This window comes from Sinocyclocheilus grahami, unplaced genomic scaffold (genome assembly GCF_001515645.1).
Source record: "Sinocyclocheilus grahami isolate Dianchi unplaced genomic scaffold, SAMN03320097.WGS_v1.1 scaffold299.1, whole genome shotgun sequence".
Taxonomy (NCBI): domain Eukaryota; kingdom Metazoa; phylum Chordata; class Actinopteri; order Cypriniformes; family Cyprinidae; genus Sinocyclocheilus; species Sinocyclocheilus grahami.
The window spans coordinates 587,449-605,797 of NW_015505478.1; the positions used below are offsets into that span (position 1 = coordinate 587,449).

Consider the following 18,349-nt stretch of genomic DNA (forward strand, 5'->3'; position numbering starts at 1 on the left):
CTCATATAAATACGGGATTCACTTTCGAAATAGCTTGTTTACAATCAGGATTAGTTGCTTAGCCTATATCCATCGCCTTAACGGCAGGCAAGTATTTCAATTTAGTTTAAAAATCGCTCCTTTTTATAACAGAAGGATCACGTCCAACATGTTGTGATTATCAATACCTTTCTCTTGTAATAGCGTGGTGGTTGAAGAGAGATCCCCTCATACGAATGTAAGGCGCGTTGGGTGTGCAGCAATTCAATGAAATCGCTAATATATATATATATATATATTATATATACATATATATATATTAATATTTATATATATATATAAATGCATCATCCCTAAAACCGTAGCCTACATTACCGACTTTCCTGTATCTCATCCGTTCTTTTTCAGTCACTCCTGAAACTTTGCTGCATGTACAGGGTATGTGGCTGTTGGTCCTGTTAGCAGCACGTAAAACAACTTTTATTCAAATTCTGAATCGATTATATCTGATTTCTAGTCGTGTCCTCTTTTGGAAGACCAAACAAAGTAGTTTTGCTTTCACAACGAAACACACAGCGGGCTAGAGTGAGGAATGGCCGGCGGGCTAGTGTGAGCAGAGGCCAGAGGCCTAGAGTGAGCAGAGGCCGGCTTGAGTGAGCGGTGGCGGGCGGGCTTGCGGCAACCACATGGGCGCTTCGTCCACGGTGAAAGCCGATCCGGCGATCCACAGCGTGAAGTTGATGTATTTCCTCAGCGACCAGCACGGATCAGCTCTAGACATGACGAAGCGGATATCGTCCTCTTTTGGAAAGCCAAACAAAGTAGTTTCGCTTTCACAACGAAACACACAGCGCCTTCACAACATGGCGGCGGCAACAACAATACTACAGCGAGAATAAAAGTTACGCCTTCTTTCTTTGCGTGAACATTTGGGCGGCGTAATGCAAATCTTCCCACATAGTGAGGTAGATATGTGGGGGCATGTTAGAACGAGCCGTTTTAGGTAGGCGTGGTTGACTCTTAACTTTTATAAAGAATATCTCTTTGGATTTGAGACTTTAGTCTTTGCAACTTTACAGATCTTCTTTATGCACCAAAAGCTTGTAACACTTCAAAAAGAAAGGAAAGATTGAAATCGCATCATATGACACCTTTAAAGCTGCCAAACCATATTATTGTAACCTATTTTTTTTTTTTTAACAGTGAAATTCCTGGTGAAAAACTACATTTCCCATGATTCTGTAAAGAAATTTCCACCAATCATGGAACTGAAATAAGCAAATTGTGTTAAAAGAACTCAGGAGTGCCTGCCCTTTTTATGAAGCACTGAGAATGACTTCCTACACTCTCAAACTACTTAAAAGGGTTAGTTCACCCAAAAATGAAAATTAGGCTGCGTTTTACTCACCCCCGAGGCATCCTAGGTGTAAATGACTTTCTTCTTTCAGATGAATCCAGTCGGAGTTATATAAAAAATTGTCTTTGATCTTTCAAGCGCTATCATTGCAGTCAGCGGGTGTTGCATTGCTTCAGTCCAAAAGAAGTTAAATAAAAAGCGCTCTCACACGGCTCCGGGGGTTGAACAAAGGCCTCCAGTAGCGAATCGATGCGTTTTTGTAAGAACAAATATCCATATTCAAAACGTAATGATCACTTTAATCTAGCTTGCGCCAGCAGTTGTACACAGAAGCAGTTCTGGGAGCATGACGTATGAGGTCAGCGTTGCGCATGCGCCGGTGAGTCTCGTGAAAACCAACGTTTGTTAACAGGAGCAAAGGAAGCAAAGTTTCCTTACTTTAGCAAAGGAAAACCAGTCTCCTCTTGGCTTATATCGAAATCCTCTGACATTCTTCTTTACAAATCCTGGTTTTGTGCTTCTAATTCTTGACCTTTGTTTTGTTTTGATCTCTCCGCTGCGTTTCCGCGTGCGTCACTTCTGAGCGGCGCATGCGCAAAGCTGACCTTATAAGTCATTCCCCCGGAACTGCTTCCGTTTACAACAGTGAGCGCAAGCTAGATTCAAGTGATTACTATGTTTTGATTATGGATATTTTTCTTACAAAAACGCATCGATTCGCTACAGGAGGCCTTTGTTCATCCCCCGGAGCCATATGAGACACTTTTTTTATAGATGGGCGCTTTTTATTTAACTTCTTTTGGACTGAAGCAATGCAACACCCACTGACTGCAATGATAGAGCTTGAAAGATCAAAGACAATTTTTTATATAACTCCGACTGGATTCGTCTGAACGAAGAAAGTCATATACACCTAGGATGCCTCAGGGGTGAGTAAAACGCAGCCTAATTTTCATTTTTGGGTGAACTAACCCTTCAAATATGTGTCAATTAAAAAAGAATATTGACTATAGAAATGTAAACAACTTTTTAAAGATTGAACTGAAAACTGAAATTGTCAGAAATGGAAATTATTTTAAAATTCCCTTGCACTGTCAGGTATTTCATGGAAACCCAGATATCACCATCAATATTTTTGTTTATTTGAGTTCACTCACCCTCTTTGGTCTTCGGTGCAGGTGCCGGGCTGGGTGTGCTGGTTTCTGGAGACTGTGGGGTGACAGGCATCATGGGAGACATATCCTTTGGTTTAGAGTCCCTCTTGCGAAGGGTAGGAGGGCCGGTGGGGGTGAGAGCAGGTTTCTGAATGGGTGGAGGTTTGGATGTGGCAGAGGGCTGAGGGGATGGAGGCCGCTGTTTCAAACCACTGGGGGAAGAAGGGCGGAAGTGTGGACTCTGCCTGAAGGACACAAACATAGAAGGGAAGTTAGAAGATGGGCTTACCCACATCTGTACTATAGACAATGGGAGATGCAATTTGAGCAGCAGATTGTAAAGGTCTGAAATCAAACTATTATTTTAGAGTGAAACCACTGCAGGCTAAACCTGATCTCAGGGGTCTTACTTGGCTGCTCCAGGTGAGGGCGCTCTTGTGGTGGTGTTAGCAGCGGGAGAAGGAGACGGGGATCGGTGACGACTGGAGGGCGAGGCAGGGCGTTTTCCTACTGGTGACGTGAAGCGCTTCTCTGTCTCACCTTTCTGCTTTTACAAATGCAAAAAAGAAAAAAAATAAGAGATCACATCTCATCCACTATGAATTAATGAGCAAAACACTCAAACTGATTTTAAGATTTAAATTAGATTTTGAATCAAAGATTTTCAATGTGATTTCTTCTTTTGATCCAAAAGTCTATGTAGTGATAATCACTGTTCAGTGTAATCAAAGCTATATATTCACTCCATTGCAGCTGGGATTTTACTGCTGTCATCAATCTGAAAAAGACATGTCCTTTCAATCTATTTTTAATCTTCTGTCCACATGCTCAGGGTGTCAATGGGACAAATAAACTAAACGCAGGACAGGCTCATAAATGTGGAGACATCTTTTACGGGAACCCTCCCCATATGGTCACAGCAAAGCAGCAAGCAGCGAGTACACCATGTTTTCTTCTCTAACTCTAGATATCTCTCCAAATGACTATCAGGCAGATAAGATATAGAGAGCTGTAAGGCCAAGTCACTTGTGAAGCTAGAGTACAGTATGACCATCAGAAGGACACATGTCAGATTCAATTTACATTCCTTCAGTGACTATACAATGCAAGCTCTCGTTCGCGTTCTCTTTGAGATACACACTCAAGCTCGGTTAGCATTCATTATATGTAGGGCAATGTTTCAAATTAACTGTGTCTGAATGAATCACTGAAGTGGGCATTTCTAAACCTCTATATGAGGGATCATACTGTCACATGTAGTTCAGATCTGATTATGTTAGAGTAAAAAAAAAAGAAAGTCAGACTCGGCATGTTAAGAGCCTAAATGCCCCTAAAACTCCAAAGATAAATCATAGTTTAGGGTCTGACTAGCACACTGTAGTAAAGACAGTAAAGATATTTATAATAAATATAATTATATAATAATTTATTATAATACTAATTCTTCTATTTCTGTAATATATGCTGTTTTTGTAGTTTCCAGAAAATATTAAACAGCACAACTATTTTTAACACTGATAATAATAAGAAAAGTTTCTCAAGCAACAAATCAGCATATCAGAATGATTTCTGAAGGATCATGTGACACTGAAGACTGGAGTAATGATGCTGAAAATTCAGCTTTGTTCACAGGAATAAATTACAATCAAAAATGCACTATAACAGAAAATAATTATTGAAAATGGAAATATTTCAAATTTTTTGATAAAACAAATGCAGCCTTGTTATGCTTAAGAGATTTCTTTCAAAAGTGTTTTAAAAATTCTTACCAACCCCAAACTTTGAAATGGTACTGTAGTTTAACATTTTCCCGTTTTGCTAAGCTAACAGCACAATGCTTAGTCAAACAGACAATACATAGTACATGCAAATATTTGGTGAAATAGGAAGTTTTTAATAAGGCTGGACTATTTTTCAGTATTGAATGAAAAATTCTACTAAAGTGTGTGAAAGCAAGTGTTTCCAGCTACACACAATCCTGTTGTTGAAATGTTTAAATGCCATCATTCGTACTCTGATTTCTGTCACAGGAAATCAGCAGATTGAAAAGAACAGTTTGGCACATGGTCAAAAAGTTATTGATGTAACCCAGTTCCCTGTCTCTCCAACAGCGGTCTTAAGCCTGGATCAGATAGTGTTATTCAGAACGAACAGCTCACTGATTAACGTCAGGGATAAATCCAAGCTGTTTTGCAAAGCAAACCATAATATACGGACATATAAATGTCTGAATGAGTACATATTGTTTTAAAGCATTTCAACAAAGGAAGGCACAGATAACACACAGGGCACTGTAGTTCCGTTAAGATTATCCTGGTAATGAGATTGCGGATGATTGAAATCAAATTACATACATATACCAAGCAGTTCTACTTTATACACTACAGTACTAGTCAAAAGTTTTTGAACAGTAAGATTTTAAAAGCTTTTTTAAAGAAGTCTCTTCTGCTCACCAAGCCTGCATTTATTTGATCCAAAGTACAGCAAAACAGTACAATTTTTTAAAATATTTTTACTATTTAAAATAACTGTTTTCTATTGGATTATATTTAAAAATGTAATTTATTCCTGTGATTTCAAAGCTGAATTTTTAGCATCATTATTCCAGTCACGTGATACTTCAGAATTCATTCTAATATTCTGATTGGCTGCTCAAAAAAAAATGTTGATAATAATAATAATAATAAAAAATGTTTCTTGAAGAGCAAATCAGCATATTAGAATGATTTCTGAAAGATTATGTGACACTGAAGACTGGAGTAATGATGCTGAAAATTCAGCTTTGATCACAGGAATAAGTTACATTTGAAAATATACTCAAATAGAAAGTTATTTTATATAGTAAAACTATTTCACAATATTATTGTTTTTGCTGTATTTTGGATCAAATAAATGCAGGCTTGGTGAGCAGAAGAGAGTTCTTTAAAAAAAACAAAAAATCTTACCATTCGAAAACTTTTGACTGGTAGCGTAGGTGTTCCTTATATATGAAAAAATAGCACACATTGATTTTGTTGGGTCAAGATATCTGAAAACACCAGTAAAAATGCATAAATCTAGCATTTTTCGAATTTTATAAAATTAGAAAGAAATTCTATTTTAAATAAATGAACTTTCTATTACGCAAAGAACCCTAAATATTTAAATATTTAATGTTTTAAAACATAAAAAAACAAAAACATTCCAACATTAATAAAAAAGAGTTTCTTTAGACACCAAATCAGCACATTAGAATGATTTCTGAAGAATCATGTGACACCAAAAAACACCTACTTCAAAGTGGAAGTTGTCATGCAGCATCTGCTCACCTGTGTCATACTGGAAATGGCATCTGCTGACACAGAAGTAGGCGGGCCTTTCTTTCGATCGCTGCTGCGACTGCGTAGGGGTCCACGGGCCGAGGGCTGCATGGGGCTTGCAGATGCTGAACGAGGACACAGGTGAGACTCTGGTAAAGGACACAGTCAGTGGTGCACAGCCAGGGACAGCAGGGAAGGAACGTCATAAGCAGCCGGGTGGGTGAGCAAAGCAAAGGTATAGGAAGGGATAGAAAGAGGGAGATATAAAGAGGAAGGGAGAAGGGATGATAAAAGCACAAAACATTGGTGCATGTTAGATCATTCATACGGGCTGATGGGGAACTTTTGCTGATAGCACTGATGGCCTCAGGTAGATTGGGTTTGATGGGTGTGAGACAGAGAGAGAGAGAGACATGGCAAGGGACAGACAGCATCCTGGGCAGACATTGGTCACCAATATGCTAAAGCACACCATCTTCACCAAGCAAGCACCTTAGGCTGTAGTTTTATTAAGATCAACAATAGCATAAATTAAAGAACATTCACTCACTCATTCTCAGTTTATATCCACATCAGGGACATCAAACAGCATAAAATGTACTCCAAGCCAAGTCTCAAACGGCCTTTTCACCATCTCTGACATTTGTTTACGACTGTTGCATTTCATCGCATTTTTTGGCAGTAGTACTGAACTTTCAAATTGGTCATGAAGCAGCCCTTACCCTCGCTTATACACAAATTAATGAATAATAAAATGAAAGAATATATCCACACAAAACAAATCAGTGCCAACACGTCTAAAAAAACAATCAAAATAATTAACAATTACAAAGTAATTACTTTGAGCGTAATTTGTCATAACCACCAATTTTACAGAAATAGTGGTTAAGGAACAGTGTTGGGCAGTAACACGTTACTGTAATTTGATGACTTTTTTAGTAACGGAGTAATTTAACGCGTTATAATTTTCTAAATAGTAATTAGAGTATAGTTACAAGTCGAGGTCTCTATACGAAAGATTCATTATGCTTATATTTATTGTGCTATAACAGAGATTTGTGAGATTGCGATGAACTGAGATGTCTTTTAGAGATTATAAATGCAGTGCTCTTTGCTGGCATTCTGCCATGCCAAACCATGCACGCAGCAGCCGCTTTCTTTAGTTAAAAATAACAGTGTTTTGTGAATGTTGATGCTTTAATAACAAATACTTATCGGGAGCGTGTATGCTGGTATTTCATAAATTTCATGGAGAAAAAAGTAACGTAACTAGTAATGTAACTAATTACTAATTACTTTTGAAATAAAGTAATCAGAACAGTAACGTGATTACTTTTAAAAGGAGTAATCAGTAAGCAGTAATTTGATTACATTTTCAGAGTAACTTGCCCAACTGTTAAGGAATGACGTTTTAGTGGAAAATTAATGGTAATTCACACTTTTTAAGCTGGTTTCAGCATAAACAAAGGCAGGCAAAAAATGCAGAGCACATCCTACAGTTGGTTCCCAAAGTAAACACCCTATTCATTTCTCCATAGAGAAGCAGATGATCGCAATCATTTTTTCCCCTTTCTTCTATTTGAAATTGGTTAATTGCTAAATTCACTAATCATAATCAAATCATATAAGCCACTGTTTCCATGAAAATATAAACTGCCCCAAAAGCACCAGAGCATTATATTGATAAATTACTGAAAATAAGTGAATAGTTTCATATTAAATCATCATTCCTTCATATTTCTTGGATCTTTGCTTTTTTGTCAAGTTTTCAATTATTTTCTCTGCTTCAAATCAAAGTTTGTAATGTGCGTCATCTTAAAGCTTACTGGTTTAGTTAATGGATTAGTACATTAAAAAAATCCCCATGCAGAAAACAAATGGGGGAAACACTTTTGGAACCAAAACAATGAAAATGTGGTTGTCACTGTTGTGCTCTATAGAGATGGTATTTGATCAGGGGTTGCCCAGTATCTTTTGGTGGAGGTGAGGTGAGCAGTAAGAGCTGACCTAAGGATTGGGTCTGCTATGACAGTAGGATTTCTGTGCTAATCTCAACACACTATAATTAACTCTGACTGTTATCATCATGGAAAGCCTATAAATGTAATTGATCCATAAGCTGATGATTCATAATTCTCTTGTCTATTTTAAGAAACCAATAAGACAGTTCAGATACTATCAGACTCAGTTATGCTGATAGCATCAAGTCAACATCAAACCCTGTCGAACAAGTTACATATCCGGTATGCACATCAGTCTTTGCTGGGAATCTTAAGTGAGTTTGGTAGCTTTGGGAACTGAAGATAGTTTAGGGTGACGCTGCTGGTCTGCAGGGGCCATGAGCTGCTCTGTGTGGATCAGCTGGGGATTGAAGTAGCAACAGCAGGGCACAGATTCACACCACTCATTCCCCCTCTATCGCACAGAACCGCTTGGCTAATCAGCTTATAAAAGATCCCTCAGCAATAGCCCTTGAACACCTTGCAAATGTTGATGTGTGCATGTGTATTTTAGAGAATGAGAGCAGGATAAAACTAGTGATGCACTGAAATTTAAATGTAAAATATAACTGTGTGTTGGTGAAAAATTATTTGGGCATATTTCTGCAAGTGACAAGAGGCATCAAATGCTTGAACTGATCGACATAATGCTATAATGTATACACAAATGACACTTTACACAGCTTTTTGCTGCTTTTTCATTCAAGGTAAAGAAGAAAGTATGCTAAAGTTAGGTTCTGTATAAGGCAAACTTGCATTCCATCTGCGCTTTAAAAAAAAAAAACTGATCTATGTTCACATGTACGGACATATTTGTCCATTCCATCACAGGATTTCTCCATGTGAGTCACACAGAGAAGGTACACGTGCCTCATGAACTGTAAATGAGAGCTCATTTCTGATAATATCATCAGATGATATCTACATTTTAATCCAATTAAACCTGGAACAATTCAAATGCACTCTGCTTTGGTTAATGTAACATTTTCTGTTATAATTTCCCGGGTATTTTGGCTTTTGGCTAAAAACAGTCAACAGGCATTCAAAGTTCAAAGTCAAAAAAAATTCTGTGCATCCCTAGAAAATTTTTGTCAATGCATGTAGAACTTAATAAATGTGATTCAAGCCACATTAAAGGATTCCAGCATGCCCAATACAACACGCCAACCAAGCACCCTTGCAGAGCGCCTTTAATCTACACACAAGTGGAAGGTTCCGGAACGAGCTGGGCCTCCCTTTCCCTCTAGTGTTACCTTGGATGTCGCCTCCTTCGGCGGACAGGGCCGCAGCACTCTTGCTTCTAGCTAGCGAGGCCTGGGTGGGTGTGAGCAGCCGACTGAGGACACTGCTATCCACGGGGGCAGCCAACGAGCGGCGAGCTATAGATATGGTGTGCCCATACAGACACGAAAAACAGAGCAGACAAAAGGGAAAAGAAAAGAGATAGGTTGAGGAATAACACAAAAGAGGAAGGAGAGGGGAATGACACCAATGTGATTTAAAATGCAAGAATCAACACAAAAACCAAGGAGAAAAGTGCTTTAAATGTAAACAGTAGACGTCAATTGAGACTCTCAATGCTGGTGAGACAAAAAGAATATTAGTGAGATACGAGGAAGGTGATTGGGAGCAGGACCAGGGCTGTGGAAGTGGAGGTGAAAACAAAAGGGGAACAAAGCCAGGACTAAAGAGTAACTTCAAGAGCTTTTTGAGATCCATCAGACAAAAGTCAAATGGTATAAGTCAGGCATTTTTAATTTAAGGTATAGATTTAATTTATGTTAGTGTTAAATTAAAAAACGAACTACAGGACAGCATTTGATTAAGTCTGGTCTCTACTGCAGTTTTACAGAATCTAAAAATTTGATGAAACTGTATTATTTTGATACTGCTTGCACACTGCAAAACTGTAGCAGGACATGCTAACAGGGCGCACAAAGCTCTTGCTGTCATAAGATCTATGTTTGTAATCAGAGTTACAAATCAACAGTGGGGAAAAACTGAAAAATGAAGGAGTAAAAACTTAATATCCCTTTCTTTTCCCCCTTGGCACTGTATTGATGCAGACCAAGTCGTGAAGAGGGGTTGAGGCTGTGAAGCCTTATTGAAGGGAGTTAATAATAATAAGGAACTGCTCTAAGCATAGAGAATGGTGGTGTCTATCTGAACAAGTGTGCACGGTGATGGGGAAATTTTCAAGAGTGAATATATAAACCAGGAGTTTAAAGATGTCCTGCAAACATAAGATCTACAAATAAATATAGCGTTCCTGTAAAACCATTCAGTATTTTACATATTTAAACCTGAAATGACAATACACACACTCGCACATCGAAAACAGCCATGGCACCAGTGGCACCACCTTGGTTAATGTCATGGGGAAAAAAACAGCATAATGTTCACACAAACAAAAACACATTGTATTTACATACACTCATTCCTGGTGAGTAGGTCAGTTAGTGAGAACTCCCTGAGAGAACGAAAAAGCAACAAGGAGAGGTTAAGACGTATTGAAAGCTCAAGGCAGCAGCAAACACCAACCAACGTGTGGACAACGTAGCATAGACATTAGCGGATTGCTATGTTTCTGGTTGCACGATGATTTGATGCACGAGTGGAAGGACATGGCAAGCAAAGAACATAGGAAGACAGACGCTGCACGTTTATAACCACAAACCAACACTGTAAACCCCATGCTCCTCCCAGCATCCCTTATTACCCCAATATCATGTTCTGTTAGATGTGGATTAAGCTAGGAGCGGGGTGGACCATAGACGTGAACACAGTTTGCGCTTATTTATTAGTAAACGGCGAACAGGCATGGCAAAATGTCCCCGTTGGGATTTAAGCACCTGATTCATCTGCTGTGGATTTCTCTGGTTTGGTGGTGGGCTGTGTTTTAGCCCCTACTCGAGAGAGGGAGGAGCTTCGCTTCTTCAGGATTGGGCCTACAGACAAAGTGGACAGGGAGGCGTTAAAATCATTCAGGAAGCAAGGCCTTGTCTGTGTCTAAGCTTACACATGCCACTTGCAGTGAATGAGGAAACGGATATTTTGATGAGAACAATGCAGCTACACCTGTTTAAATGCTTATTTACATTAAAACTAGATTTTCAGAAAGATTCAGAATCTTTTATGAGACCTTGTGATTGTTCATCATTATTCTCAGAAAAAAAGTTAAAGGGATAGTTTATCCAAAAATATAAACTTCTGTCACCATTTTACTCACTGCTCCAATGACTTCTTTGGAACACAAAAGAAGAAATTATGAGAAATTGCTGATACTTTCATGGACTTTATGTTCTTTTTTTAAGCTTGAAAGCTCCAGTCAGCAAATTAATGGGAAATAACAACTAGTGCATTATTCAAAATATTTCCTTTTGTGTTTCACAGAAGAAAATCATTCAGGTTGGGCACAACATGAGGGTGAGTAAATGAAGACAGAATTTTAATTTTTTAACAATTCCTTCAAAAGAGGAGCAGCATTGGTAGTTTGGCACCTGTCTTTTCCATCTGAGGCTGCTTATGCACTTCTTTAGAGGCCTGAGGAACATTGCTAGGCAACCGGTTCAAAGACGAACTTCTCCGCTTTGCACCTGAGGGACAAAAAAGAGCTCAGCTCCTGAATCGAAAACGAAGGGTTCACTCAAGAGGGACTGAAGACAGACTTCAAAGATAAAACCAAGAACACAAGTGTGATCTAAAATCTACAACTTTTGTGGAACCACACTAAAATGTGCCTGCAGAGAAGGAAATGAAGAGGAGACTCCAACACAAACAGTGTCTGGTGTCATGGCTGGCTGCTCCTGTTAGAGGAAAAGGAAACTGTGGATAGAAACAGCATGTCTGCAAAAATCATAAGCTGCCAAGATGGCAAAAACACTTACAGCCCATTCAAATAAACACAATGCTGAATTTGCATTTAAATAACATTGTAAAATGAAACTCATCAAGCAAACCACAGGGAGAGGCACCTGTGTGAGACATGACTTGTGATTGGTTTCTGGATCACATGACCAGCATTAAAAAGCATTTACTCATGCTCAATGATCAAAAGAACTCATGCTGTATGGATAAGAAAAGGGCAGGAGAGGGCAGGGAGGGCACTTACTTTTATCGGAAGAATTAAGGAGGGTGGCTGAGGATGAGGAGAGACGCTTGCTGATGACTGAGTCAGTCTGTTTCAGGTTCGTAGTAGAGGAAGAGCGCTTGTCTACGGGTGAGGGTAAATACGCACACAGAGACAGACAGGGAGTGGAATTAGAGTTACAGGGGTTTGCACGTGCTAAGCTATTGTTAATTACACTAATACAAGCTGGTTTATCTACATTTTAAAGACAGAGTAACAACTGCACATCAAAAAGTTAGCTAAACCTGAAATTGTGATAGCCTTATATGTCTGTTACATTCTAATAATATTTTTGAAAATATAATTAATAGTATTAATAAATAAATAAATAAATATATAAATATATATATAATTTTTTATTAAGTAATTAATATTAATAAAACAATAAATAATCAGTATTTTGCAAAAGTTTCAACTACAGCAAACTCAGTCTAAAATATCAAGCATAACACTGTTAGTAAACATTCAAAGGGTAATTAATTCTGGATAAAAAGCGAAAAAACAAACAAAAAAACTGTTAAAACTCAAAGCATCATGCATCCCCAGAAACCAGGTAAGTGCTTCGAAGAACACACTCTTTGTTACAATCCCTGGCAAGTGAAGAAATTATATTATTATAAACAACTTAGTGAGTGAACGAGAAACAGCCAGTACAGCCCCAGTCAGATTAGTGCACGTATGAGCGAAGAGGAGGAGTGGGCAGTTTGTGTCAAGTCACGCCATGGGCAGGCAAACTGTATAAACCACCTTGTGACGTCTGATTCCTGGGTGGCTTGGAGGCTGGAGAAGCGGGGGAGATTACTATAGTAATCGGGAAGGAGGCGGAGCCACTGTCACTTTGTCCTGTGGGAGGGGCAGGGACAGACAGGTCGCTATTGGAAACACTCTCTCCCACGAGAAAGTGAGAGAGGTGGAAAAACGCAGCTGACAACAAGAGATTTCCATCCCTGTGGTGTTGCACAACCACCAACAAACTAACATGACTTGTTAAAGGTGAAGCGTGTCATTTTTGGGATGCTTGGGAAATAGTTTCTGCTATCCCAGTTCAAAACACTGTAGCTCTACTAAAAAAAAAAAAATCAGCAACCAAAGGTTTAATTGGGGAGGGACTACCTGTTTTGCTGACCAATGGCATATGTGGGTTTCAGGAAACTGTGTGATAACAATCATCTATGAGTCTAGTGGTGCACAAATGACACACTTCACCTTTAACAACAAATCACAGCAATCAGGATTGTCAAGAGATTTTGATTATTCATTGATTTAGAAGTCGTAACACACTTGGGCAGACTGCAGGACAGTCAGTGAAAGAAGGCTGTTCAAGTTTTATAAAGAAAAGCTGCTGAACATATTATCAGGTGCTTCTGATGTTTTGGCATTTAAGAAAAGCACTCATACCATTTTTGTTCTCAGAGTCTGAAAGTCCACCCCAGGACCATCTCTTCTGTCTCTGCTCTACTCGCTGGCTGCGCTCCAGGGTACGTCTCATCACAGCCTCATAGTGCTCCTACACACACACACTTTGTTAGACAAATAATGTCATGATACATCCTGTGAGCTGTGCAGCGGTGGACCATGGAAAAGGTGTGGGTGTCAATACTAAAACAAAGTCCATGATTCCAGGCTATTTTGCATGTTAGGTACTGAACAGAACACACATGACTCCTGCTGTACGACTGTAAGACTAACAAAATCACCTGTTTCATTTCATACATTTTCTCATAAAAGTGTGTTAATGATGAACCCTATTAAGAAGCAGGACATTCAAATTAATTACATAGTCCATCTCTAAAAGTCAGCGAAGGGGCCAGTGAGACCAGCTGACTGTATGGACATGCCAAAACACACATTTCCAGAAATAGGTGGGTTGTCTAAACCAGTGTCCCAACTTGTGGCACCCTACAAAATTAATTGTGTCACAATATTTGAATTTCTAACTTCGATATGATAATTTGAAAAGTATAGATATTCGGTACAACAGGGAGGAACTGCAGAATATAATGTCATACAGATATTTTTAATATTATTAAAAAATTGTGTCCATCAATGGTGGCACTCAGTAGGATAATTTCTAATGAAGAGACCAATTTATGACAGATTTTAATGTATTTAATGTAAACATTATTTCATTACCATTATAACTAGCTATCTCACAGATTTTTGGTCACTCAGTGTTTTTTTTTATTTTACAGTGGGGTAATTTTGGTGCAGTAGCACGAGATTTCAAACTTTGAATTTAATAAAAAATGACAAGTAAGCAGTCAGGCTTGAGAACAAGCCTGAAATTAATAATGATAGCACAAATAAAAAATAACGACAGTCCTTCGAATTAAATAAATTGCTTTTTAGTTTTTCAGGTAGGTCTAACAGTAGGGTTAAGATATTTAACTTTTTTTTTTACCAATTATCCAAATAATGTTTAGTCCTAGAAAGCTATTATTATCAGAACACGTGAGCATAAAATAGCGGTTAGCAGATCAATGAATGGGCAGTGTTACCAGAGTTGCCCATATACCACACCATGCTACAACACAGTAGGGCTATTGCAGACAGAAACAATACTGTACTACATCGATGTTTCCTGTCGGCTCAATTTTTGAGTGGACTTTGCTGTTCCGATTCACATGAACGGTATACGAGTGGAGCGCACACGCATAGAGCGGGATAACGGATAATACGCAGAGCGTCACACCACGTGAAAGTGAAACCTGAGCGGTGAACTAATTTTCGGCAGCCGAAATTTCGGTGCATCTCTAATTATTGGCGACATCAGAAATGGATATTATATAATAGATGCTTTTTTGAACATTTTAGCAATTTAAAAATATAAAAAAATGATTTTTTACACGGCACCCCGGTTGGGAAACACTGGTCTAAACAACTAGTTAAGCTTAAGGGAGTACTGTACAATTAGGCTGGTTTAGGTTCAGACTTGGCATTTTGCATGGCTTTAAAATATTATATTCTGTGTGTAAAGGATTATATAGCTTTTATTTAGGAAAAGTCTCTAAAGGGCATTTTAATATTAAAAAGAAAATTTAATATTGCTGCAGGAGGTTAATGTAAACATTCAAAAGTTTTTGTGAAAGAAGTCTCTTATGCTGACAAAGGATACTTTATTTAATCAAACATTCAGTAAAATAGTCAAATTGTTAAATATTACAGCAATTTAAAATAACTGTATTCTATTTGAAATTTAGATTTTTAAATGCAACTTCTTTCTGTGACGCAAAGCTGAATTTTCATTATTGCTTACTCTAGTCTTCAGTGTCACACAATCTTTCAGAAATCCTTCTAATATGCTGATCTGCTGCTCAAGAAACGTGTGTTATTATTTTATTAATGTTGAAAACAGCTGTGCTGCTTTATATTTTTGTGAAAACCATGATACATTTTTTCAGGATTCTTTGATGACTATAAAGTAAAAAAGAACAGCATTTACTACAACAGAAATCTCGTCTAACAATGCATAACAGTCACTTTCGACCAATTTAATGAATTCTTGCTGAATAAATTTAATACTTAAAAAAATATCTTACTGATCATAACCTTTTGAATGGTAGTTTGCTTCTCTGCGTGTTGGGTGGTAGTGTTTTACAAAGGGGAAGGTCTAAGACCCTATAAAAACAGTTTACCTTTTCCTCCTCTAATTTATGTTTCCTTTTCTCCTCCACCGCAGCTCTCCTCTGTTCCTCTTTCCTGCGCTGCTCTTCCAGCTTCTTCTGCCTCTCCTCCATCTGTCTCTCCACCTGCAGCTGGGCCTTGCGCTCTCGCTCCAGGAGCTGAGTCTCACGGGCCGCTGAACAGGCCAAACAGGGTGCGTTAGCAGGTGTGATTGTATGATTTGTTGTAACGTAAAAGAATGAATTATGTTCAACTCTGTGCAGGGGTTGGCAAACTTTTTTGACACAAAGGGTCATTCTTTTATCACTTTGCGTCACATCACCACTCAAAATTAATGCAGTATATATAATGGTTTTCAAAGGATGCTGAACTGTTTTGTAAACAGTGTTATTGTTCTCTTTGTGTTAGTTATGTGTTATTTCTCTTGCGCTTATCACCCGTGTGCCAATGATTGCCCTTCTGCAAGTCAATGGTCACATGCACATCTAAAGTTACCAACACCTGTTGTGTGAAATTTTTTGCTTTGTCACCATGTTGCTTTTCCTGCTCTTCTCTCCTCTCTTTGGCCACTCGGAGTTTGTCGTCTATCCTCATGGCTGCCCCATCAATGACTGAGGACACATAACAGAACACAACATCACAAACTAGTGCATCAGGTGAAATCTGAACACTTCCTGGGCCTTCAAAAGGCTCTCGGCAGATTGCACTAGTATCCGTTGCGCAGATAATCCTTTTGCATGGTCTTACATAAGGCTCAGGTTACAGATTCAGCTATGAGCTCACCACACCTGATACAGTATTGACACTAAGTCATGGGCGTGAGTGAGGACATGCTACAGGAAGTGCTGCAATGGCCCTAATGAGTGTTGGGCGGTCATGTGACAGCATGTTACTCAATTAACCAAAGCAAGACTGCGGAAAAAACAAAACGATAATAAATAATAATAAAAAGGAAAAAGGATCGTTTTAGTGCAAACCTGTTGTTTTTTTTTAAAGAAAAACTGTTACCTTTTGAATCTGTGAAAAAATCTCTTAATAAAAAAAAAAAAAAAACATTAATTTTAGATTTTTATTTACATTCATAATGAATTTTGTTTCAGTTTAAAAAAATTGAACTACTTGCACAACTGGGCCTTCAGAAAAAACCTGCAGTGACAGACAGACTGAGATCATCATTTGTTACCTGGCCTGGTCTGGCTCTTTATTGTGCTGGCTGGAGCTGGTGGTGTTGGGCTGTTCCCTGCCTGGCTGCGCCGTTCCTCTGCCTGTGCCTGCGCAGCTGCAGCTAGAAATGAAACAAGACAAAACGCACATAAAAACAGGTATCACTACTGCTTAAATAGGAAAGAAAAAAAAAAAGATGAAAGAGGAAACAAGCAAGATCTAGAGCATTAAGATTTAATCTTAAAGGTGACATATCATGAAAATCTGACTTTTCCAGGTTTTAAGTGCTATAATCAGGTCCCCAGTGCATCTACCAACCAAGGAAACGAGAAAAAAATTAACTCTGTAACTTTGTTTTGGTAAGCCTTTTTCTGCAAGCGTCTGAAAAACGAGCGCGACTGATTTTGCTTCCCTAGTGGCAAAGGCATCTTATTATAATATTACCGCCCCTTAATCTGTAAATTTCCATCTACGGCGCTGTCATTTTGATTTTGCAACAAACCCTGACGATGCAATGCATTGATCTTGAAACATGATTTTTGAATCATCGATTTCAGACAGTAATCGATTTAAAATGCTAAGAATCGAATGAATCGCAATTTCTATAGCGATTCAATGCTTTCAAAACATATACACATTAAATTACTACAAGCACGAATTAATGGAGACCTTGAACAGTGTTCTGCCCTCGCATCTCTCCTTCACGCGCTCCACTAACCGCCTGTGACTGTCACAGGATTGCGCTCGCGTTAGTTCGTCTTACTGACACATTTTTTGAGCAGCTGATGTGTGATCTCTCCTTAGTACTCGTGGCCAGTAATGCTAAAGTGAAGTAGTTTTACTTTTCTGTAGTTTTCCAATGGCTCTCGGCATCTTACCGACGACATTACCTGAGCAGTCGAAAGCTGTGTATTTATTGCATGGAGGGAGCAGAAATGTAAGTGTCTGAAGCATACGCACAGTTCCACTGAATGATAAATGTGTTTTAACAATGTTGTTGAACCGAATGTACGAAGAAACTGTTAAAATAACCACAGCATTAACAACAACCTTGAAATAAGAGTGCAAGGTTTATCTGATAATCAGATGCATGAAAGTAGAGTTTGTTGCTATAGCAAACAGACATCGGGCGCGTTTTCTTTCAAAATCATCATTCGCCGATGGAGAAGAAAAGTTAAATACTATAGCATTTTATTTTATGAAAATTAGATAAAGAAGTTTTCGCACTGAAAGAGAATTGATTTCGTGCTCATAGAACTTAAGTGCCAGCCAGGCTATATCTGCAGCTAATCTGAATAAAAAGAAGAATGAACTGATGAAACGTTAAGACAATAAAGATCTGTAAAAAAAAAAATTTTCATATCGGCGGCATATTCGCCGATATATATCGGCAAAACGATATATCGGTCGGGCTCTATCTCATATACAGCACACGATCAGTTCTCAGTGCTCAAATACACACGCAGAAGTCCAAAAGTCTATCGTGTAGAGTATCTCACGTAAATACAGTCGATTATGGATTAAGTGAAACAGGTGGGTGAAAACTGAACGTGTGTCAGTATTACATGCATGCCTTCCGTCTTAAAGGGACAGCATTCCTAATTAAGTACCTATCCTTGTCATTAATGTTAACCAACAAAAGA

General features: G+C 38.4%; 1 protein-coding gene across 15 annotated transcripts in view; it reads right to left on the reverse strand.

Annotated features, from left to right (window-relative positions):
* The window catches only part of LOC107601128 (ensconsin-like), a 37,332-nt gene that overhangs the window by 4,690 nt on the left and 14,293 nt on the right, over positions 1-18,349 (reverse strand). For 3 of the 15 annotated variants that reach the window (XM_016293169.1, XM_016293167.1, XM_016293165.1), the window contains exons 2-13: positions 16,726-16,827; positions 16,073-16,153; positions 15,554-15,717; positions 13,317-13,425; positions 12,666-12,761; positions 11,901-12,002; positions 11,290-11,385; positions 10,642-10,737; positions 9,043-9,168; positions 5,799-5,938; positions 2,901-3,037; positions 2,494-2,735 (exon numbers count right to left, since the gene is read on the reverse strand). In XM_016293169.1, coding sequence (XP_016148655.1) covers positions 2,494-2,735; positions 2,901-3,037; positions 5,799-5,938; positions 9,043-9,168; positions 10,642-10,737; positions 11,290-11,385; positions 11,901-12,002; positions 12,666-12,761; positions 13,317-13,425; positions 15,554-15,717; positions 16,073-16,153; positions 16,726-16,827 — 1,491 coding nt within the window. The remainder of the gene's footprint in view (positions 1-2,493; positions 2,736-2,900; positions 3,038-5,798; positions 5,939-9,042; positions 9,169-10,641; positions 10,738-11,289; positions 11,386-11,900; positions 12,003-12,665; positions 12,762-13,316; positions 13,426-15,553; positions 15,718-16,072; positions 16,154-16,725; positions 16,828-18,349) is intronic. The other 12 variants (XM_016293178.1, XM_016293176.1, XM_016293168.1 and 9 more) reach the window with 11 other exon arrangements.